Below are 25,262 nucleotides of genomic sequence, written 5' to 3' on the forward strand. Positions count from 1 at the left end.
ACTGTGTGTCCCTTATTATAGTCCTGCACTGATGGGATGAACAGAGGAATCCAAAGAGGGTGGCAGCCTGATGCCTAATCAACAGGACCTGTGTCCAAATGTCAAAGCCCATAGAGTGGATCTGGAGCAACCTGCTGAAATGTTGAAGTCAACACCCAGCTATAAAAACCGGCGAAAGAGTAGCATTGTAAGATGTCCAGGTTGCTTCAGTAACGTCTGTCATGCTGCCAACAAAAAAACAAGCAAATGAGGTCATTTATGGTAAAAAAAAAAAAAAGGCGTATAGGACAGTAACTGGGTTTGGTGAGTTAGGGCTGTTCAGGTCATCTACTGACCTATTTTAGTATCCAAACTGAGATAAACCAGCAGTGTAACATATCAGTGTACACATTTGAGTTTTTTTCATTTCAGTACATCCATAGCAAGAAATATTTCATTACACGTTCCATAGTCATAGATATGTGTTTGCAAGGAGTTGTCTTCTGGAAACATCTCAAAGCTGACAATAGGTTTCTGTGCACCATTGTTTAGAAACTCTGGCTCTGATGTTCCCCTCTCATCTTCACTTTGAACCAAAGCCTGACATGGTCTCACATTTCAGCAGTTCTTTTATAGAGGTTTCCTGATACAACCTGACCTTTCCCGGTTATGTTTTGTTGGATCGAGCCCTTGAGTGTCTACTGGATCGTGAACATGCTCTACACAGCTTTTGAGGAGTCCAGTGCTCCCTGCACATTGAACAACTGGCCAAAAAACTGCCAAAGTGCATGCCGTGGAGCTGACGGAGGCTTGTCCCAGGGTCTCTGAAGGACAGGGCTGTGTTTGAGAAACCCAGACGATGACAGGTGTTTCAGAATTATTCCATCGACTCATCACGCAGAAGACAAATTAATCTTAGTTCTGCAGATTTTAACAAGGCCACAAGCTTGTGAAATCAAAATTTATGACATTATGAGTTTTTCATGCAAATTGAGTTCTGGTATATTTACAAAAGAACTTTTGGTCATTGAACAGTTACGTAGTCAAAACCAAGCTTATCCTCAAGCATGGCGGTCACAGAAAAACTCTTTTTTGCCAGAGACTGAACACATTAAGGCTTTTTTAGACGTGAAACATGGGTCAACTGTTACAAATACCCACCTTTCAATATGACATCAAATAAAAGCACAAGACCAAAGCTATACTAGAAAAAGCAATTTAAGCAGCAATTTAAGCCAAGGGTTTGACAAATAATAATACTGCCCACAAGCGATTGGAAGACAGATGAAGTGTTTCATTTTATTTATTAATTTGTTTGTTTATTTAAATTAACTCACCGTAACTCCTACCAATCTATAGCATATTCCTGCAGGATGTACTGCAGATGCAGCCATGCACATTAGCTGTTAGCAGAGTTGAGTAATTCAGGTCCAGAGAGTAAAAATCCAGTCGTTGTCCCTATCCTAAGGTTTAATCAGAGCCTAGTCTGTGTGCACATGTCTATTCAGTAGTATCATGCAGTACAAAGAACATAATCTGAAAGAAGGCTTCTGAGAAATGATAATTTCCATGTAAAATGAGTCCATTAAATCATCCCCACAACAGTTTAAATTACAACTTTATTCCATCACACACTTAGAGGTTTTTCTTTTTATTAACCTGGCTATGCAGGTGACAGGAGAGCACTATATGGTACAACAGGAAAGTCCTCTCTGAACCGTACCAGCCCCCATGTTTGGGTGGAGAGCTCCACGGCTGATGCCACATCACCAGTTCCAGAAGAATAGACGGCTGCCATGCTTGGCGGGCTGGAGACCACCCTCGATGACCGGGTTGGGCTCGGGTCGAGGCCTTGAGTGGTAGGGATTTTCAGGTAGAGGCCGGCTGGTCTGCACCTTAGTAACCTGAAAAGCAATAAGGAGGGGTACATATTTTTAAATTAGACATACAGTTAAATGTGAGTATGAAACTGGGAACACCTGAAAGCACCCGTTAGCTAACAGGATTCCGTACCCTGACCTGTAAGATCTCACCTTGGACAAGTCACCCAAGCCGGGTCGCTCCCAGCCAAGCTTCTCCAGGACACAGCTGTCAAACTCGTACTGCTGCTGACGACAGCGGCGCAACTCGGTCAGGTTGGAGTAGTCCAGGCAGGTCCAGTACTCTGTGAAGGACTCCGCACAGTTCGTCTTTATCTGCCTGGGAGACAGAGAGCAGTACGGCTCCTCCACAACCACAGCGACACAATGCGCAGATATATAGTCTTCTAAGGAAGTCTATAATACACACAGAATATACATTAACAGCTGCAATCTGACCAGCTCCTTGGACAGGAAAGGAAGTCAACCTCTTACTCACGTTAGGGCTCATTTGATTCATTGATTCGTTTAAATATTATTACCATTTAGTGATTAGTGTGCATTTATTTATGCACTCTCTGACTTTGTTTGGATCAGTTGCTGACTTGTTGTGAACTTACTTAACTTGTAGTTAGAAAGGAGCTTAATGGGGATGACGTCTGGCAAGCGATACCAATACAGCTTCACAAGCAAATGACAGGGGTGCAACAGACCCGAAACGTCATGGCTCAGATTGCATCACGGTTTTAAGTCAGGGATTGGGCTCACAAGCGGATGGATGGATATAACTTTGCTTTCCATTTGTTATGTGTAAACACCTAAAGCAAGGAACTTAACAGGGCCCATTCATATGAACACAAAACTGATTTGTTTCTTTTCCACGTTATATTGAAGTCCATAGAGAACATCCATCATTATGTTTTTCTGTCATATGTCAAGTACACAACTTATTTTTCTTGTGATTTCAACATAGACAAAGGATGTTTTCTCCAAGTCACAGGTTATTTTCTCGAGATCACAAAATAGCATCATCTCTGGAAAACAAAAGTGGTAATTAAACACACAAACAGCGTTTGCCAAGAGAAAGGGGGGAGCAGATTCCACTAAAAAATGCCATGGGTAATGCTACTGAATCCATGCAGTTTTTTTTTTATATTTTTTTTATTACATTCCAGATGAAAATCTATAATTCCTCCCATGTTCTACATAAGGGAGGAATTCTCCCCCATTGTGATAAATGAATTTCAAACACTGAATGAATGTGAATGTCCTCGATGAACTTCTGCAGCATTGCGATTAAGGCAATTACTACTTTAAAAAAAGTAACTGCTACAGTAAAATTGAATTTCACACTATTATGGTTAAATTTTGTGATTAATCCGTGGTTCACATGCCTGACGAAACGGGGGAGTTTGGGATACCGTATCAATCATGGATCAACCACGATCCATTACACTACTAGCAAATGAAAGGATAAAAAAGTACAAAGCTAACAAGGAGCACAAGTCCGTCTGCACAGGCATGTTGAGTACCTGAAAAACTGCAGTGCACACTCGTTGACCTTCCTGCCTTCCTCCAGACACTTCCTGGGATCTTTCTCCTCCCAGCGGCACAGCATGAACTCCTTGTTGGGTTTGTCACACTGAGAGCCATAGTGGTGGGCAGCTGCCTTCAGCACCGCTGATGAAACATTCACCTGTTGCACGCAGAGGTCCATGAGTAAAGTGAATGCACATACATGCACAACTGCTAACATCCCTGTCAGATCCATAGTCACCTGGCCGCCAGACTCCAAAAACACTTCCGTTATTCAAAATGTAACCATGTGCAATTCAGCAAAACATTCACGTTTATAAAATATTTTAATAATGCAAAAGCAACAGACTCAACCTGGGTACCTAATGAAGGATCTCACCTAGTGTTACTCAAGCAACAACACTAGCTGTTGTGTCCCAAAGCAAGGACAGTAACTGCACACAGACTGTTGGTATCTCAAAACTTAATCTCAATCAGCCAATATCACGTGATATTTTGTGCATTCGTGCACGTATGGTTTGACCTGCCGATTTTCATTTAAAAGTCCACTTTAAATGAGGTATGGTTAACATATCCCAGGCAGACAAAAAAAAAAAAGGAGTAAAGCAAACCTGACGGACATGCCCCCCCTGGCCCGTTCTAAACATATGCAGAGATGCAGATGAAGAACAGGTGCGATTTACTGCAGATATTTTCCTTAAGTAGCATTTTTCCTGCCTGTGCACCCAAGGTACAAATACATTTCAACAGGTAATTTAAGTGACATTGTAGGTCTCCATGCCTTGTCCAGTCTTACAGCATAGAAAGTATCTGCTTTTAAGATGCAAATCTTTGTAAAACACAGATTTGAACCAGTGTAGTTCAGCCAAGTATAACGTGAAAGTTATCGTATTACTCTTGACACTATAATGTTTTCAAGTTCACCCTCCACAAGTACATAAGGTGCAGGAATGAGGGCATAATTACACAGGCGGGGGTTCTTTCTTAAATGACTGGTTCTGGTGGCAGCTCGCACAATTAACACATATTCCACCATCAAATATCATCGCTGCGTATAAAGTGTTGAATAACCATATAGTTGGATGATAGATATATCGGTTCTAGCCAGCTAGTCAGGGTTCACATGCAAATACAGGAACATACATCAAACTCGATATTTAACTCGTTGATACCAAGTCCATAAATCTGGCTGGTCGGGTAGCTAACAATAACAATTATTCCACGCTGAATGCTCTTTACACGAAGCTTAGATAATGACAGGACTATGCAAAACGACTAAATGGAGCTTGTTAGCTAATACGGCGCTGGCTAACTAGTCACACATACCTCTTCAATATTAAGCTCCTGTAGAGTGGGGAGCTCTACCGTACCCGGCATGGCGCTAATTATTTATCCCCCTGTACAATAAAAGAAAAATACAACTCAATTAAATTGAGAAAATGAAATATACTCAAGGTCCCCGTTACACAAGAGGACGAAACTTCGTACCGGCGTACAAGGCCGCGAGAGGAAGGTCAAGCTACAGCGCCTGCGCAAGGCGGATATATCCGCCTCCGTGTCGAATCAGATTACTACTAGGAGACTGTGCGCTTATGTCCGCCATGTTGGCTCTGCTGAAATTTAAAATGCATCTGGGACTCAAATAGCAGCAAAAGCAACGTATCTCTACTGTACGTCATCCTCCTACAGTCGTTACAGGTATTGGTCATTTAGTATTATTCTTTTTTTAGAATTGTTCATATTCATATTATTGATGCGAGTATAATGTTTACTACCTTTATTAGAATACTATCATATAATTAATATATTAATATTTGTCACATCGACATTACATATACCAAAAAATTTCAAATATTTTGATGTAGAAGTGAAAAATATACTACCTCTCTGCATTTGAAATCAATAGTTTTTAGTTTTTAAGCTAGTTATTTTTAAGATAAGCCAGGCAAGGGCGTTATGCAAGCTAATATTATGAGGGGGCACAATTTGAGTAGGGGAGTCCTCCCCCCCCCCCCCCAAAAAAAAAAGAAAAGAGAAAATAATGTCACAATTTTCTGTAATTTGACAGGACTGTGGCTTTCTGTCGTTTTTGTCAACAATGTTGATTTTTTTTCCTCTGCCTCTGGGGGTAACAAATGGAATTCAGTTGTTCCGTTTTGCCATCAGCCCTTATAATCATGTGATATTGGTGATAAACACTTTCAGCTCACTGTCATGATACTCACAGAGCTCTCCTTTAGTAATGTTAAATAGCATGCTATGCTATTGAAAGCCAAGACTAGCTAGCGAGCCAGAAGGCTAAACAATCGGATTGAGGCATGGCGAACTTTAACAGGTAGCAACCCACTATCTTGCAAAGCAAACTATGCGTATATTTCACAAATACAATTATGTATAAATAGTTGCAATTAATTTTCGCACACTTCTGAGGAAGTTTATGACGCGAACGCTCCACAAACTACTTCAACAACCTAATGTCTTGCGACATCAAGTTTTTTCTTTTCTTTTTTTTTTTTTTACTCAAGGCAAAGTTCTGAGCGCGCGCATACCTGCTGTTAAGAGGTTCAGAAGAAACCAATACCACAAACAAGGGGGTGTGTAGCTTTTAGAGGTATGATATGTATGACATAATTAAAAGAATACGTTTGACTAATTGTATAAAATGATCATAGATACATAATAATTAAAAGGTAATAAAATTAAATAAAAAAACAACTTCAGATATCAAGTGCCCCCTCAGCTTCAGTGGACATGATGACACAGTGGTTAGCTTTTTTGCCTCATACCTCTGGGCCTGGGGTTAAATTCTCCGCCAAAATTCCATCTGTGTGAAATTTAGATGTTCTCCCATGTCATTGTGGGGTTTCCTCTAGGTACTCCAGTTGTCCCCTTCAATCCAAGAACATGCTAAGGTGAATTAGAGCTGCCAAGCTGTCCACAGGTGTGAATGTGTGCGTGTTCTGCAGTGGGTTGGCACCCATTGAGAGCTGTTCACTGCCTTGTGCCTCTAGATTCTGGGATAGGTTCCAGACCCCCGCAACTTTGTATAGGACAAGTGAGTACAGAAAATGGATGTGTATGGAAGGAAGACCACTGCTGTCTGAAATATCTTGGATATTTCTATTGAAATGTTTTTTTTTTTCAAAGTAATTGATACTGTGTCAGCAATGAAACTGCCTGAATTGCTTGCAATGAAATTGGTAGCATAATTACTGGTACAGGTTCTGTTTCTAAAATAAACCAGTTGATCCACAGGTCAATTAGGATGATCATTTCAGTTGCCCCAAAAGCAATGTTTAAACCAAATTACATACTGTAGGCAAGGTATTTGAGAATTCCGTTGTGTTTTTGCAGTACATGATTTTAATGAAATTCCCAGTATTCTTATATACAGCCTTAAGTTACATTGTCTACATCAAAACTTTGGAATCCTGCAGATAATTTTGGCTACATTGTGATGGAGAGTTATTTATGTGTAGCTTTAGATAAGTGTTATATTGCAATATTTCCTAAGTAATGGTACCTCGCCAAAGAAGAAACAATGTATGATACTGTGAATGTATAAAATATCTATGACAAAATATTTTTTGTTATGACCAAATCCATTTATAGCAAATGAAATTTGAAAATCACAAATTATTATAGTACTCCATAGAACAGTCTATAAAGATGGAAATTTTCTGTGAAAGATCATCTTAAAAATGACATCACCTGAATGTGTTAAGGATGTTTCATTAGAATGGAACAGGTTTCAAGAAAGAGTTTCTTAGAATATTCTGCTACTGTTGTAGAAATATTTCCATTAATCTTAAGCACTATTCTAAGCTTCCTATAATGTCATTATCTAACAAGGCAGACCTAATGCATATTGCACTATGTCTGTTCTCTGTTACTTAAGTAAAACATTTCCAAAACAGAAAATTTCCACATTTTATTTTCAAGAATGTAAAGTGTAACATTCCAAGAATGCTCTCATAACCAGTAATTTTCAGCCAATTAGTGGTTTAAGAAGTTGTGTGAAACACATCAAAACAGAAGGAATTTAAAATGAGGACTTGAAAAATTGGTGGGGACACCCAAGGGAAAACATTTTTTGTTTGGCTCACCTGCTGTTTGAATGTTCTATTCATGTTTTGACCATTTATATATACGTGTGTCGAGCAACATTATTTTAAGAGAGAGTTAGTTCTTTCAAGTGCTTTGAAAGGGCCGCAGAGTAATTTTTGGTTCTCATTTTGGTATTTTTTTCTATTTTATTATTCTTTCTGGGAATTCTATTTTGAACTCCTTTCCGAAATATAGTACTTTTTGCCTCCTGCAAGGGCTAAAACCTTTTCAAGCAATTTCAGTATTTTGATATTGCTACTAACTGTTAACTAATCTACCTAATCTTACTTTAAAAGATTCATTTAATATATGGAGCAAGGCTTAGTTTAAAATGTAATTGATTGAGTCAAGTTAGTGACAAGAGAAAAAATTTAAGTATTTCTTATTTTTATACATCATTATTTAGACATCCTGTGTGTCATATGTGAGAAGTCATTTCATTCTTAAAGCTGCATTACTGAGGATGTTTAAAATGTTCATAATGGTAAGTAAACTGATAACAACTTTCAACCTGGTCTGGGGATAGTCTGTGTCATATTGGAGTTAATCAAACTTTTTGTATTTTGAAGAAAATGTAAAACACATTTTTCCATTGATGAGTGCTTTAACTCTGGGATCATTGATTTGAAGTGAATCGAGTCTGTCAGGTTTTCAGTGAAAATTTCACTCTAAGAGCCAAACGTTTCCTTGCTAAACATGTCAATACAGTTTCAACTCCATACAGTACTGGGCGATGTCATGGACAAGGAATGACTGTGGTTTAAATCTAATTTCTGTGGTAGGAATGAGGTACCCAGTTGAAGAACAGACTAGCTGGAAAAAGATGTAGGAGAACAGGGTTGTCTTGGGTGAAGGAAGGGCTGGACGCCTGAAATATGTCAGGGGAAAAACACAGGCTTTAGGATTTGAGATTTACCTATAACAGCGCTGCATATGCAACAATATCCTTAATAACAAATGTTACATAGCATTTGGAGTCATTTTTTTGCATTTTGTCAGAGATAAATGATACTTTAAAACAGGTGTGGAGACACTTCTGGGTCACAGGCACTCAAACTGAAATGCAGCCTGGTCAGTGTACCTCCCTGCTAAGACCTCATGATGGTTCTTGTATGGCAGAACACCCACATACACACAGAGTCACCGGACAGCTGGTAGCTGGGACAACAGACGGGTCAATGTAATAATTGGAAACAAATGTATCACTTCAACAATATATATGACTGCCATGTAGTCAGTCATTATTCAAGGTTTCAGTGGGCTATATTTTAATGTGAACAGGAATACGGAGCAGTTATTTTATCCTAGTGTTTAGTTAACTTTTAAACAAGATATCACCAACATCAACAGTCTGTGTAGCTTGTATTAAATATTACCGACTGATAGGAAATGGCGGTTTAAAATTGGCCCTTTAAGGCTAATTTTCATAATGACTGTAATTTAGAGATTAAGAAAAATACTTTTTAACGAGGACCCTTTACCCCATTGTCCTGATGTTAAGTCTGCCAGGTGTCCCTTTGTATTAAATCTATTTTCGCATTCTGACGGACCTCATTGGAGAACAGTTAAGCTTTAGTGTTTAATCATGGGCGTCGCCGCCATTAAATCACACATTCAACATAAAATATTAGTTCACCCAGCGATGTTTCTATTGCTTCGCGAAAGAATCCCTTCCACTTGATCGATATGAGAATACACATGCCACTGAAAGACCACTCCGGGTTTTGCAGGAAATGGTATCTAATTAATTAAAAAAAACCCTGGGGGAGGGTCCCCAGACCCCCCGCCAGTGTGTCCCCCCCACATTCAAAATGCTTCTGACGCCCCTGCGTTTAATGGCACTGATTAAGCATATTTCAGATATACTTTAAAAGGTTTATCAATTTGGTTATTGGACTTAATTAAGTAATCAAATGTGGTCTGAGGGCAGATGGCAGTAAAAGTCATTAGCATGCGCTGATGATAATTGCAATCAGGAACTGTGTGATAGTTCCTTACTAAATTCCCGTTGAGTTTGAATAGCAATTAAAAAAAAAAATTCTAGATTGTCGCCCGGCGATCTGGGTAGGTGGCATCGCATTATCTTAAGAGACCACGTTTCATTAGCGGGACCCTGAAAGCCGCTCATTTGGTTACTAAACAGCCGCAAGGTACAGTGGCTCCTGGGGAAACGATATGTTGACAAGGCTTAAGCCATCGTACATAATAGCAATGGAACTTAAAGCCTACTTATAAAAGCAGATTAGGTCTGAGACAGGGCGCTCAAGTGCGTGCAGCTGCAGACTGTGAAGGGAAACACCCCGGCTGTTTCTGGGATTAATGCATCTTTTCACTTTTAACAGCTGACAGCACAATAGCCGTCATCATACGTGTTTGAAAAATGGGAAAACGTGTTGAAATTGCCCGCGTGCAAATGCTTAAAATTAAAGCGCACCCAACAGGGCTTCCACTAAGCTCGCCTCCAAACACTATACCACGTTAACTGAATCCCGCATGCAAATACACCAGATGGTGTATTTTGTGTGTATGGTGTATATGGTTTTGTTCATTTATTTTACACTAAGCATTTTATTTTAATAAATAGGTCTAATATAATAAGATCAAAGGTTTTAGAAAATAGGCCTATAACTTATTTTAAAGCAAGACATATGAGCTTAATATTAAAACTTTATAATACTCATGGGACATTTTTTACATTAAACTTTGAACCTGTGAAAGTTACTCATTTCCCATAGATCAAAAATCTTTCAATGTTTGATTATGATTGTGCGTAATTTACCGTTCAAAATAATGCATCCAATGAATCGCTGTATAGTTACGCACGTATGTGTTCACATTTGAATGTAGAGTTAAAACTCTTCAGTGAAGGCCAGAGTGTATTTAATAAGACGGGTGAGTGCGTTTCTTCGCAAACCATGGCAATGAGATCAGTCCCATCAAGCAGGCTGAAAGTCAGCTTCCACTCTAGAAATGACAGCAGTGACGTCATTACTGGGCACAGTGACCCATGAAATACGCCGAGAACTGTAAAATGAAAAATCCAAAGGCAGTAAAGTTGTTTAATTTGTTTGTATTATATAAGTTGCTGTGATTCTTTTTTATTTATTATTTTATTATTCTCATTTAGTTTTTGTTTCCTATTTGTATACTTGATTCTCTTTCTAGTTTCTTGAAATATTTTGTTATACACTGCATGGAATCTAATTTGGTTAGATTATGTTGAGCCTTCCATACTAGAATTCTTTTTTTTGTACACAAACTAATGCCAATTTGTTGTATTCACTTTTTTTGTACTTAATAATAATAAAAAAAAAAGAAATAGGCCGAGAACTTGCTTACCGCTTTCGATTACTTCCTTCCTGACAAGACGCTTGCTGTTTTGCACTTTGCTGTCTCTCTCAAACAAACCGATCAATCCTAGTGCGGCCTAATTTGCTGGGGAGTGGTGGTGAAGCCACATGGGCTTCGAGGGACACTACTCACAAAAGCACGCATGAAACTCTAGCCTACTCGTGTATACTTCCGCAAGGAGGCATGTGTTCAGTGTATACAGTACTCGCTAATTTTGCTTACTTCGTTTGCAAAATGGAATATGGAAATAGACTGGAATTCCACAATGAATCATTTACATGAAATAATGTTTTGTTTGGTTTAATTTAGTGTTGTACAGAAAATATGGTGACAATGACAGTAAATGGGTTGATTATGATGAAGCCGCTCACGTATTTTTTCCTCCAATAAAGGACCCGCGAAGCCTTGCCTTCAGTCCAGCGGACCGCTGGTTGACAGTGTGCCGTTCGTGTGTGTTGTGGGTCCGCTCTCCCATCCAGCAGAGAAGCCCTGCTGCCTTATTTTATGCTATTACCGATAGTCGCGATCGCCTCTCCATCAGTGCTGGAGCAGTTCACAGCTGAAGTATCATCCACCTTCCGCTTCGAGAGGTCATTTAAAGAATTGCCGCTCTTCTTTGACTGCGCAGTGGTTTTGGCGTTCAGAATGGGACGAGGCAAAGTGTTACCGAGATTAGTTTGATACATAAAAAACCAGATTTCTGAGTCAGAGACAGATGATATATGGTATGAGTCAAAATGCTTCAAAATGGTAAGAAGTTCATATCTGCACTAATCCATTAGTCCTTAAGTGATCAAATTGAATAAATAAATTAGAATATTTAGGAATTCCGAAACAAGTTGTCAGTTAAAATTATTAAGAAATGCCAAACATGTAAGGAAATAAAAGATTGAGTCTTTTTTTCCTATGGACTGTAGACAAGGTTATTTGGGTTAAGTATGAATTCCAAGTAGAATATTATATGTCTCTACTCACATGCAATACAATTGTGTTTTCCCTGCGGAATATGGATATTATGAATAATGGACAACATAAACATTAATTATGGACAAATGCAACTCCTGAGGAATGCCATGAAGCAGTCTGTCATCAGCAGATATCCATGTGATTGGCTCCCTTTTGTATAACCAGCAGCCTAAACCCTGGTGGTTTCCCACTAAGAACAGGCATCTCACCACCTTGCTATGGCTTGCATGTGAAACTGCAGAGATGGAGGAGGTACAGTACAGGGTGTGGAAGGGACACATTGGTCTTGTGTCTACTGAGGAGCCCTTAGAATAAGGCTGTGATATGAGAATCCTGGACTGTAAGCTCAATAAATGGGGAGACCATTTGAGTACAGGCAGGGAAGGTCCACTCCTTTTGGAAAGTTCTTCTCCATCTGGAAAGCCCTTCTTTATCTGAAAAGTTCCCAGTTGAAACAAAACTCCAAAGAGCTCAGCTCAGTCACTGTCAATACAGAGGAGAGTCCTTCTCTTGAGGCAGCTAACGGCTGATTGGCAGCTGGGGCAGGGTGAGGACCTGACGGGGGCGGGGCGGAGCAGTCAGCACAGAGAAGGGTTGACCTGCAGGGGGCAGCACAGGGTCACAGTTAAAGGACAGTGTATCAGGGCTACTTATTCAAACATACCTCATATCGACACATCTGTGGACTGTCATGAATTGACTTAGGATTGATGCCTGCAGTTTTAGAGGTGGTCTGTAATGTTTTTTATTACTTATTATTCACTTATTTTTATAGTAGTGTTTTGTATTGCACTACTCTTTGTCTTGCAGTGTCCTGATTTGTTTTGCACAAACGTTTGTCTTGCATTGTCTTGGGTTGTATTCCACTACTATGTGTCTGATTCTCTGTTGCACCTGTTCCATATCCTGCAAGTGTGCCATAAGAATTTCACTTTGTTCCTTGGAACGCATGTGATAATAAAACTTGAAGCTTGAAATTACGACGGGATAAAGGAATCGAGGAGGAGGATGGGCATGGAGGGGTGAAGCTGCCACTCACTTTCGATGTATCCGTGCAGAGCCAGCATACGTGCTCTCTCAGGGCTGCCAAACGGTAAGTAATGGAAATCCTCGGGCAGACACGGCACCAAACGGACCTGTGGGCTGGGCTGCGAGGGCCTGTTGAACTGGGGGGAGTGCTTTTTGTGCCTCGCCCTGCAGTTTTGAAACCAGACCTAGGACGAATGCAATGGCATGATAAAACACTTTTGTCTGGAATTAATTCAGCGCATACACTGCGAGGCCTTAAAAAGTCACATGATGGAAAGTTGAAGTCACACGATGATGATCACCTGGATGACCCTTCTGCTCAGCCCGGTCAGCTCCGCCAGCTTCTGCAGGGTCTGTGCATCCGGGTTGTTGTCCTGGGCGAACTGCGCCTGCATCACCTATTCGCACACCTGAATCAGTCACACATTGGCGCCCGTGTCTTGCATGCACTAATGCATTCTGTTCAGAGTGAACCACACTGCCCCCTTGTGTTAGCCGTGTGCACGCATGAATAAAACATGCACTCCCTACATCAGCTGGGCAGATACCCAAACAGAGAGTCTTGCACTGCAATCTGTCAGCGGCACCCGTGCACATTTCCAAACGTGCAATAAATCATGCGGCTATCTCTCAACAGCTCTTACGCTGCTGCTCATTCGCACTAGTCGGCACCTGCGATGCATCACTCGCTCACGCACATCCAGTACGCATCCTACCTGCAGTTGGTCCGCTGTGAAGGAGGTGCGTGCTCTTTTGGCTGGCTTGGGCTGACAGACCAGCTCTGAAGGTTCTGCCCCGTCCAAAACGATCCCGTTGCCTGTGTACCGGTAAACAATGCGTAAACCCTACGAGTCGGCCCCCGTTGGGATCCCGGGCGACCACAGCTATCTGAGATGGTCCTTACCGTTTCCAGTTGCACACTGCAAGGTCTCCAGTGTGGCCGCGTAATGGCTCCTGCACAGCACCTTGTCCTCCACCAGGCCGAACTCCTCCCCCGTGGAGAGTTGCCGCTTGCAGGAGAAGCAGGCGAAGCACGCCAGGTGGTAGGCGTGTCCCCTGGCCCTCCGCACCCAGTCGCTCGCGTGGATGTGGCGTCTGCAACGGGCACACCTTGTACCGAACCTACTGCGAGGGAGAAAGGGCAGGGGTTTGTGGGAAATCGTGATGGCTAATCTCCAGCCTCACTGACCCCTTTCTGATTTAGTCATCTGATACAGGGTCACATGAGCCCAGAGTCCATCCCAGGAAACTCATGGCACTAAGCAGGGGACTTCAGCAACAGGATGCCTATCATTACCAAGACACACACTCACGCACTGAGCCCAGTTTAGAGATGCCAGTTCACATTAACTCAAGTTTTTGGACTCATTAATTTATTTAGCAGATGTTTATCCAAAACAATTGGGAAATCAAGGTCAGTCTCTGTTGCAACTGGGGTTAAATCACTCTGCTCTCAAATCATGGGATTTGAACCAGCAACCTTCTGATCATAGGGACAGTATCCAGTCCCATCCTATCCCATTGAGCCACACACTAGCCCCCACCTTGACCAACCGTTTGCACAAAGATTAGCCCAACAGCACCTTTGCTGGCTACACAAACCAGTTTAGGATGGCAGAGTGGAGAAAACTGGACCATCTGTAAGGTCATACTGTAAACCTTAAACATCTGCACACTGTCATCTAAATGTAAGCTCTGTGTTTGTTGCCTATAAAGCCGCAGATGTGTAGTTTTTCTAAACTACAATTCTTTAAAATTATACTAATGTCAGTGAATGAATTTTAACAGATGCTTTCACAGGTGAAAAGGTCAGGAAAAGCTGTTGGGTACTTTTCACAAGGGACTGTAATAATTTTGGTGAAACTGAATTGTATGAATTAATGGAGGGGAAATTGCCCATTTCACAAATTGCGTTAGTATGATGTTCTTGTCTTAAATTTAATTTCAGTCTTCAATTTTCTAATTCAGTAGTCCTTTTTTATGTACTTCCTTCTTAACTAGTACTGATGATGGAATCAATTTAAGTATTTAAAAAGTATTTAATTATTTTGAAAGTATTTAATTTAAAAGTATTTAATTACTCATTACATTTTATGATGCACCAATGGAAGTTCTGAGAAGTAGAAAAGAAATCCATAAATGGTTGTTGGTATCATAGGTGTACCTGGGGAAGTGGAGTGTATTGGGTGCCCACTGCCCAGTAAGCTGTTTCACATTTGTTTCTTCATTGCCCCTTCACTGCCCCTTCATCGCCCCTTCACTGCCCCTTCATCACCCCTTCACTGCCCCTTCATCGCCCCTTCATCGCCCCTTCACTGCCCCTTCACCATGCAACAGCCCTGGCCCAGTGACTGTATGTGATTTGTTTCAGGGGAGTTGAAATCAAAAATAATGTATTACAATTTGCACAAACATTCCCAAAACTGCAGCAATCAAAAGAGTCTTATGTAAAAGCGAAGCACTCAAACACACATTTCCCTGAAAGAGATCATTGAAGACAGAGAGAGCAGCGTCTGTACCGCCTGGCCGAGGGTGTTGGATAGTGACTGGCAGGTCACACAGGATTTGCTGTGACATACATAATATAAAATGGTTCGACACTCTGAGTGGCTTCATAGGAAAAATAAAGCATATTTCTTTTATGTCAGACAAGGGACTCTGCAGGTTATAGTCTACTAACATGTTTCATTCATCATACATTTAGGTTAATTTAATCAAAATATTCATTTAAAGTTCTCTCAGTTCAATCCTTCATGGGACTCGTCAAAAAAAGTCATTACTGGTGCTGTAGTCAAAATAAATTGTGTGGTTTCCTTGGTTTAACCCAAATTACAGTAGCCACACTCATATAGACTATTTTTAACATTATATCTGCATTTATATTTAATTCACTTTTGGCTTAGATTGTCTTTATCCTGTGCTGTTCTTTGAGTGAATTTAAATGATTGGGTTACAATATAATATAATATACAGTAATATAATATAATATAATATAATAGCTTTAAATGTTCAGCCTGCCTTAAGTCATGCTTAGCACTCGTCTCAACAAGCAGGTTACTTGTCCCACCCCAGGAGCATATTACTGGATTCTCCCCATGCCCCCACCTCAACAACCTTCCCCAGAAAAGCAGTTAGCTGGTCATTTTGCGCTCTTTTAATTTGTCCTGCGGATTAATAGGATCGCTTTTGAGAGTTCATGTGCCAATATCTAGTTGTGTTAATAAAGAGTGGAGGACTAAAAGCCCCTCCCTTTTTTGCACACTTCCTGTTTCTGCTGATTTTTGAGCCATAACAGTTAAAGCACCTACAGTGTGGTTATATTACTGCTTCGTCCAATGCCGTGCCTCTCTCTCTCCCTTTTCTACCAATGAGGCATCAGCCGGTCACTCAGACCCAGGCTGCAGCAAAGGTTGTTCTTTGATATACAAAATGCGCCTAATGATTTCTAAGTCAGTAAGTGCTACAAAGAAAGACATAGACCTCACACTTTATGTTCTGATGTTTTTTTTTTGCAGTTCTACACACCTCTACCTTATTGATTCTAATTTTATATATATATACACATAAAAACAGGAAAATATACATAAAAACAGATCTAACCCAGTAGCATGGAGGCAGGTTGTTGAATCTTATTGCACTCTGTGCTGTGTGAGTTTCCTCCACGGATGTCTCTAAATTGCCCATAATATCCAGGATGTTCCCCTTTATTTTATGCTTCCTAGTAAAGGGGGGGTGGAAAGTCTAGTAGAACCCCCCCCCCCCCCCCCCCCCACATTGAACCTATAGACAATAATTATATACAATCGGTACGGATGGTACTTGGAGATTATAACCACTTATGCACTGATTCCTAGGAGAGAGATGCAGGGACCTTTGTGCCTGTAGCCTTGCTATGTCGCTCTCCACTGCTGCCTATAAACAAGGGGGCACCTGAAGCACCGACTATCTGCCTCCTGTGTGGCTGCAGTCAGCTTTGGTCCACAGACACACTGCACCCTGCGTACTGCTGCTCAGTCTAAACACACTTCAGTTTCCTGCAATTACACATCATCAGTTGAGCTGTCAGTCTCACATGAAGAGTTGCCCCCCCCCCCCCCATCCAGACTACTGATCACTTTCTGGTGTACCTCAGTGAAAAGGCCCATCTGGAGTAGACAGACTGCCCCCCACCCCTAAGAAGCATATACCTGCTTTCCCTCAGCAAAGCTCATTCATTGCCATATGCACTGCAGCCTCTAACCTTGCAGAAATACTGTTCCTTTGCGAGTTGTACAATCAGCCCTTTGACTATTATCTGGATATAAAAATAAAAACTGCAAAAAAATACCAATAAACTTAGATCTGTCACAGTCAGCATGTTATAGCCAGTTTTTCAGAGGTTAGGGTCAGGAATCCATGTACCGCAGTCAGAAAACACCAAGTCTGAAGCTGCCAAACTGCAACGGATACAAGGGTGCAGAACTGATTTCAACATGGGTAGGGACCAAATCACCCCCCCACCCCCCGAAACACACAGTACTCCCACAACATCGGTAGGGACCAAATCGCCCCAGAACCCCCCCCACCCCCCCAAACACACAGTACTCCCACGACATCGGTAGGGACCAAATCGCCCCTGAACCCCCCCCACCCCCCCAAACACACAGTACTCCCACGACATTGGTAGGGACCAAATCGCCCCTGAACCCCCCCAGCCCCCCAAACACACAGTACTCCCACGACATCGGTAGGGACCAAATCGCCCCTGAACCCCCCCACCCCCCCAAACACACAGTACTCCCTCAACATCGGTAGGGACCAAATCGCCCCTGAACCCCCCCACCCCCCGAAACACACAGTACTCCAACAACATCGGTAGGGACCAAATCTCCCCTGAACCCCCCCACCCCCCGAAACACACAGTACTCCCACAACATCGGTAGAGACCAAATCACCCCTAACCCCCCTCACCCTCCGAAACACACAGTACTCCCACAACATCAGTGAGGAGATATCCTTACTCTCCATAACCAGATCTACACCCTACAACAATGAGTATATGTCGTTATGTAGCTGATGCTGGTCATGGGACTCGAACCTCCGTGTCTTGGTGCATTTCAGGTACTATGGGCGTCTACTAGCCAATTTATATTATTATTTTTAAGAAGAAGAAGAAGAAGCCCATTCTGCCGTGTGCGACCAGGTACGTTCTCCATCCTGGGTCTCCTTTACCGCCATCATCTGCTCCCTCTTTACCATCACTTAATATAAATTACTATACCTGTTATACTATTTGTAATATAGGCCTAAGTTAAATTAAATTAGTTAAATTTCCTGAAATATTATGTAACTCACATCAGAAAATTTTGGTACATATAAATTACATTTTGTCTTTGATTTCTCCAGAAACAAAATCTCATAAAACATTTATAATACTTGAATAATTGTTGAATAATAATAGAAAAAGATAAATAATTGTTTATTATTTACATACTACTAATATGAATGCAATAATGCTGTTTCCTGTTATTCATATAGAATATTTTTTGGTAAACTGTTTATAAACCTTTCGTAAATACATTATTTATTCAGTGTTAAAATTATGTAGAGAAGAATGTATTTAAAATTACACTTTAGAAATTTAAATCAAAGCAAACAAGTTTTCATTTCTAAAAGAACATTATGTTTTAAGGATGCTAATATTTCCTTTTCATTTTGGTTAAATACATTTTTCATTTTGATAAAAAAAATGTTTGGTATTTGCTGTTTCTTGTGTTCATATTTAAGATCATTACTTTATATACAACTATAAGGTTTAGAATACATTACATTATATATAAATACATTGCCTTATATATAGATACATTACATTATATATAAGCTGGATCAGTACGGATAATATAAACAGCAAAAAAAAAACATTTCAGGTATTACAAGGTCAGTGATTTTATCTTTCAAATTTATGTTCTATTCACATATTAGAATACCATTGATTTAAATTTATACTTTCATTAATCTTATACATGAAAAAAAAAACGTACACACAAAAAATTACGATGTTGTTTAACGTTTTAATATAAGATTATGGTGTACATTAAAATAGAATACACTTTGATATAAAGTAGAATTTAAATTACAGACTATGTTGTGGTTATCACAATATTTCTTAGTTTTGTAAAATATGATCTATAGGGCTATAGCGAACATACTACATTTATATATAATTAAATTAAAACGTCATAAAAAACATTATTTAATTTTGTAAACTATCTTGTGTTGGTGTTACTGGTACCATTCAGCGTCTACTGAAATCAACAATTTATGAAAAGTAAACCAGCTTACGTACGGCTATTTCAGATGTCAATTACATATATAGGCCTACACACACACACACATATACATGTATAAAATAATTAGAGAAGAGCATTTAAAAAGATTTCCACATCTAATTAAGACACGGGCAATGTCTGCACCGGCTATGTAAGTTATTTTGAACACGCTGTATCATTTAAATTATATATGGTATAGACAAGCATATATATTATATATGGTGTAAACAAAGGATGTTACGTTTATTTACTTATTTCACTTATATTAAACTAGCTTCTGGGCACAATTGGGGTTTATTCTCCGTAACTATAATAATACAATCATCTGCATAGTCCAAACAAGTTTATACGCTACACTCAGTGATTGCACTGGGCCGGTAGGCTACGTAGTACTAGTGTTACGGTTTATTTATTTATCCTCCTAACTGGTTACAAGTGCGTTTTACGTATTCCTGCAGATGTGTGATGGCAGATTCCTCAATTTTAGAAAAGTGAAATAAAATTTAGCAAAATTTTTAAATCGTCCATTCACATACTTCAGGCTACTTAAAATATATACTTGAATAGCAATCATTTTTATAAGGCATTCAATTTTATAGTCATAAATTGCTAGGCTACATCACCTTTATAACTGCATACATATTTGTCATATTTTACAAACTAGTGTGCGTCTAATATTTATTTTCGGCCTATTTGCATCTCCAAACTTGACAAATCTCTCATAATCTACCGGTAGGCCTAGTGAATAACAAGGTGAGTACCGTCACTGGCTACAATCTACCAAAACGGAGCGTTTCGCGATCCACCCGGAAACAAGCCATGCATTCAGTTTTACGTCAAAAAACATCAAGAGGAAGCATCGCTGTCTATCACACTCTGGCAGGAGCGCCAGTATAGGCGCTGCAATTTAGGATTAGGAGGACGCACTAATTCCTTTGAACCTATTTTTTACTCAAAGAATCATTTTTAATCGACCAGTCGCTTTTACAGGCCTAATTGATTCGCCTAATGGGTGAAGGCCAGTGGCGTAGGAACGGGAAGGTAGCTAGATATTCTGGAGTCCCAGACAAAATGTCACCTTGGGGCTTCTTGCCCCCGCCCTTACATTACATAATTTTATAAATTTACGTGTTTAAGGGCTTGTAAAGTGCTTGGCTCCCCGAATCTGTAAGGGTATCCATGTCCCTCCGACGCCCCTGCTGGGGGAACGTGTGTCTCTCAATATTTAATTTGCCCATAAACCATCCAACCAATAAATAGACTTTTGTATTTAAATTATTAAGTTGTGCCCCTCCCATTTCAAACTCTCCTGCGCTACTTGTCAAGGCAGATATCACTTCAATCCTGCCTAACAGTCAAACACAATACTTGTATATTCCTAGGCCTATATAGGCTACAGTTCTTATATAATTCTAATATTATTTTATGAATTATTCACATGTCTTTTGGACATTTACTTATTGTATAACAAATGCAAAAAGTTTAGTTTTGTTCTTTATGTTCGGTTTTCTGAACACTGTAATATTGGTTTTGGCCATGTCGACGCACGTGACTTAATACAGACCTAATGCAATTATTCATAGATTAAATGTAATATTTATTTAAAAACAAATATACGTTGCATACAAATTCTTAAATATTACTTATACGTGAGCCCACTCATTCACTGCGGCGTTTAAGTGTGTTTTCTGTGAGTAATACAATTAAAAAGCGGGAACCTTAGCTCTCACAAAGCTGCAACTTTAGGCCGTGGATTTATTTTCACTGAAATGAAAACATTGCTTAATATGGCAGAAATGTAAAACTTACCTACCTGTAATAATCCATTTTACAGTAAATCTCTCTGTTTTTGACGTAGCAGGTGTTGTGCTGACGTAGCGACGTCCTGCAGACCGAACACTCCAGACACCTCACGTGCCAGATCAAATTGTTCACCTGTTCAAAAAAGCCAAAACATTAGTATAAAATATTGCATCGTTCTCCATTGTATGTAATAACTATAGAAATAGCAAAATAATGTGAAGTACTGCTGTTATTTTGCTGATATGCTATTAAAAAAATTAATGTGCTTTGATTTTGTAACATTTCTTTCCGTTAATCGAATGACCAGAGAAACGCGTGAAATCGGAAGCTACGCCAATAATGCGTTATGTGGAGGCCCCGGATTGCCATAATCAACAGTATCCAAAATAGCGTATCAATTTATTTCATTTACAAAATAAAATATTAACTAATCCGGTAATTTTCTTCTGTCGTCTTACCATTTCAATTGAATATTTCTTAGTGATTTAATTGAAAAATGACACGCTTACATTAGCCTACCAAATGCTCGTAGTGAAATACATTCGTGAGAGAGACAGAAAAAGATTTTATTTTTAGTATTCGGCGTTGTTAACGCATAGCCTCACCTGAAGCAGGTATCTGTCCAGGATCTCCAGCCCACAATTCGCACACGTGTTCTTTCCAGTGGACAGCACTGATGAGGTGGATGACGCAGGCGACCATATGGATGGTGTTGACGGTGAACTCGGCGAGGAGCCAGTGTCCTCTTTTTCCATATTCGACCTTATGTATTGTCCATTCGAGTTAGACTGTATTGAGGAAATGCGGGGCATTTAGCAATAGGAAATCCATTTATTTTCTTTCCGTTTACAGATGACTGCAACGTTTCTCTCAGATGTTCTGTACTTGGAGAAATGCTTACCGAAGCGATACAGACGACTGCGATTCTTAAACGACGCTGTGACAGCTCGGTGAACCAATTGCATCTTTGTATTTCAAGCTACGTTTAGTGTTTTGAAAAAGCCACAAAGTACAAAGTAAAACGATAGACTTTAAGTTGTTTCAACAACATGATTAACGTTATATCATTTTGTGGATGAATAAACAATTATAGGAAAAAAATATGTAAATTAAGGTTGATCACAGTCAAAAACCAAGCACCTCGCGACCCTTACTATAGGGTTAGCGGTTGGAAGATCGATGAATGAATAAACCTAGAACGCGAGTTTTTATTGAAAATTAGTTTGATACTGAACTTGGATGAAATGCATTAAGAGGTCAAACTGAACTAAAACCCTAAGTTATATGTTTATTTTTTTAATAGTCGGTATTAAAAGACATTTTAAACACAGCACAATAATAGAATAATATATCGTGTCGATCCGCTTTGTTCATAACCCGAAGAGAGCGCTGTACGCTCTCACTCATCAACCGGTTTTCGGCCACTTAGAGTATATAGCTCCTGGAAAAATCGCTTTCAAGACAAATTTCATGGCAGTGCCTCAAAGCCAAATCATTGGTTTCTCTTCCGGGAATTAAACCTACCCAAATGGATTTATGCAAGCCGTCCAAAAAATAATCAGAGATTTCGAAAACATTTTAAATATTTTTCTTTTTAATGAGCCAATTTAGACGTGGATTGTTTTTTTTTTCCTTAAGCGCTTAACCTCATCGCCATGGCCCAATGCAACCATTGGCTGCGATAAACTACCAGAAATTTAAAATTGTTTAAACACTGAGAAAATGAAAATAGAGTGTCATTTTAAACTGTCAATTATAGAAGGCATCTGGCCGCCCCAAAAGCGCCACAATCTATTTTCAATAGCTGCAATTTCCCTAAACATAGATTGAATTTGAAGAGGATGGATAGGAAGCCTAACTATTCAAATGCCACAAAGAAAAGAAAATACGCCGTTTCAGCTGCAGCTGAGATCCCCGTGCGTAAAAACGAACGAAACCTGAGCTCAAATAAAGAGAGAATAAACTCCTACGTGGTCTACGCGACTAAGGAAGCATTCAAGCTCAACAGTAAGTTTAAAGTCAAGGAAACTCGTGTTTTTATTGATCAATATCTAAACAAAATTAATCTTGTTGGTACCGTAATCAAACTAAGGTTGCTGTAATGCAAATGCATGATTTTATAAGGACAATTTAATTCAGCATAGCTTTTTACAGAGCTGCCAATCATATATTACGTAGAGGGATTTGATTAATTGGTTATTTTCTATAAGAGGCCGTGCAAATCAAAAATGGTGATTGGGTCCGGTATATGTCAACCAAAATTTAACTATCAGATGATAGAATAACTATGATGAAAGAATTACCTGTTTTACAGAAAGTCCTTTCGGGAACGGTTTACGTCCCTCTCGTAGAGGAGCAAGTTCTTCATTTTTCCAAAACATATCCAATACATCCAGTCCAAGCTAATCCACAGCGACGTACGAACTTCTGGACTCCGGGAGGTTACGTAGTTTCGTTATAATGTTGAATAGTAAACGCCAATTGGTGCATTCTTTATATCACAAATACATCGCGAATCCAGATTTAATCCGTGTTTAGAAAGAGGATTGCATAAAAAACAAGTTCCCTTTTAAATGTATTCTATTCTTATTTCAGTAGAAGATCCGCGCACTCAGTGGGCGACTTCAGGAAATTGTTAGTAAGAAGGTATTGCATTTGCGATTGTTCATTCCACTTTTCCATCTGGGGATGGAGTTGCTGAACCACAGGAAGTATTATAAGGACGCGGGATTGGCAGATCTGCTCCCTATCTCCGACAGAGCGCTGGGCTACGATAGACTGATGTGGGGCACGTTCTTTCCACTTTCTTTGAAACCGATTATTTCACGTGGGATGGAGGTGGGTGCTTCGGGGGGGGGGGGAGGTAGCTGAGGTCCTTAAAAACATCGGTGTGTAGTATTCCCGCTAAAACGATTCCGAAAATAATCCGTGAGTGGATTAAATGATCATGTCTATATAATAACAGTTATTACCTTAAATTCAAGTATAGCTGGCCTATTTTATGAATTATAGCATTCATAGGAAACATGGATGTAGCGGAGTGTGCAAATGTTTTCCAGTTCCGTATTTCAGTGACCGTTGTAGAAGAGGGGTAAAAGTTAGAGCCTGAAAATGTCTCGATATTTCACAAATTTCTCATTTCCATCACAAAATATTATATATAACATTTTCTGCGCTAAAATTAAGGACTACTATAACAGGCTTGCGGCTGTAATTTTTTAGCGGAATAACTGACAAAATAATAACTCCTTTGGAATTTCATACGTCTACTCTTTCCGATACAAATTCAAGAACAGCTCGACTGCGGTGAAATGTTATGGAGTGCAATCCTACATATTACACATCGTAAAAGGCATACTTTTAGAACACCATGCTGGATAATGAGATTTATGAAATGTTTAATTGCATGAACCGTATTTACATTTATGCAATTTCTATATATTCATCCCATCCAATAAAAATTTCATTTGCGAGAAGTAGATGCAGTTAATGGGAATTCGTTAAAAGATATAGAAATAAACTGTTAAAATTAATTAGCAGAGGTGACGTTATGGAGACATTAACATGGCTCAGTATATTTCAAATAAAGTTTTGAGATCGAAAGAAGACTGTGCGCTTCGTAAAACTTTACTATTTATTTTATTTTTGATTAAATATTTCTGATGGTTTTTTTCTGATGTATGTATAGTATGCCTATCTGCTGAGAGGAAATACATATGAAATCCGTATTTTTTTAGAAATGGTGAAATATGTCAATAATAATAATAGTAGTAATAATATGTTGTTACTATAACAATAAACCACATTTTATCTATCAAATGTCTATTTTGGCTTTGTTATCGCGATTGAAGCACTAGAGAAGTTACTATAGTTACATTACACTAAATAGCAAAACCCAATGTCACTTTTCAGTACCAAAGGAAAAAAGATAACGACATTATTTAGGAAATTTGCCATGTCTCTCGACATCTAGTCTTTGTATAGTGGCCGACCAATAGTTTTAATTAGAGTTTTATCATTTTTTAAACTAACGTCGAATATTGCATTTTAATAATTAGTTCTAATTTATATTGACCTTTATTGACCTTTTTTGACATAATCTTATTAGGAATCAATATTTTTTGTTTTAAACGACCTGCCAAAAAGTCACTGAGGCAAAACAAAACTGTTTTCCGTACCCTACTTCGCAATTAAACACATTGTTGCACATATTTGAAGGTCTTAAGGTCTATTCTTATAATTTGCACAATCGCAAATCTTTAGTGATGAACAAACACCAAATCGACAGAAGCGACATTTGATTTTGTACGTTGGCGGCGCTTGT

The 25,262-nt window shown here is 39.4% G+C and overlaps 2 protein-coding genes across 3 annotated transcripts; both read right to left on the reverse strand.

Annotated features, from left to right (window-relative positions):
* Nucleotides 1–1,584: 1,584 nt before the first annotated feature.
* ndufa8 (NADH:ubiquinone oxidoreductase subunit A8) lies at nucleotides 1,585–4,934 on the reverse strand. The gene is made up of 5 exons (XM_023792256.2): nucleotides 4,863–4,934; nucleotides 4,701–4,771; nucleotides 3,371–3,534; nucleotides 2,013–2,178; nucleotides 1,585–1,883 (listed from the first exon to the last, which is right to left on the reverse strand). The coding sequence occupies exons 2-5, from the start codon at nucleotides 4,749–4,751 to the stop codon at nucleotides 1,746–1,748; spliced, it is 519 nt and encodes a 172-aa protein (XP_023648024.1). The 5' UTR covers nucleotides 4,752–4,771; nucleotides 4,863–4,934; the 3' UTR covers nucleotides 1,585–1,745.
* Nucleotides 4,935–10,868: 5,934 nt separating this feature from the next.
* LOC111833711 (LIM/homeobox protein Lhx6-like) lies at nucleotides 10,869–23,707 on the reverse strand. Of its 2 annotated transcripts, none has more exons than XM_023792264.2 (8): nucleotides 23,242–23,707; nucleotides 21,544–21,726; nucleotides 20,949–21,070; nucleotides 13,732–13,949; nucleotides 13,544–13,644; nucleotides 13,130–13,225; nucleotides 12,838–13,012; nucleotides 10,869–12,397 (listed from the first exon to the last, which is right to left on the reverse strand). In XM_023792264.2, exons 1-8 carry the CDS (start codon nucleotides 23,317–23,319, stop codon nucleotides 12,318–12,320), a joined length of 1,053 nt encoding a protein of 350 aa, XP_023648032.2. In that variant the 5' UTR covers nucleotides 23,320–23,707; the 3' UTR covers nucleotides 10,869–12,317. The 2 variants fall into 2 exon arrangements, with proteins under 2 accessions (XP_023648032.2, XP_023648031.2); XM_023792263.2 differs by having other exon boundaries at nucleotides 13,732–13,952.
* Between the last annotated feature and the right edge of the window lie 1,555 nt (nucleotides 23,708–25,262).

Source organism: Paramormyrops kingsleyae, chromosome 2, assembly GCF_048594095.1.
Source record: "Paramormyrops kingsleyae isolate MSU_618 chromosome 2, PKINGS_0.4, whole genome shotgun sequence".
NCBI classification, from domain to species: Eukaryota; Metazoa; Chordata; class Actinopteri; order Osteoglossiformes; family Mormyridae; genus Paramormyrops; species Paramormyrops kingsleyae.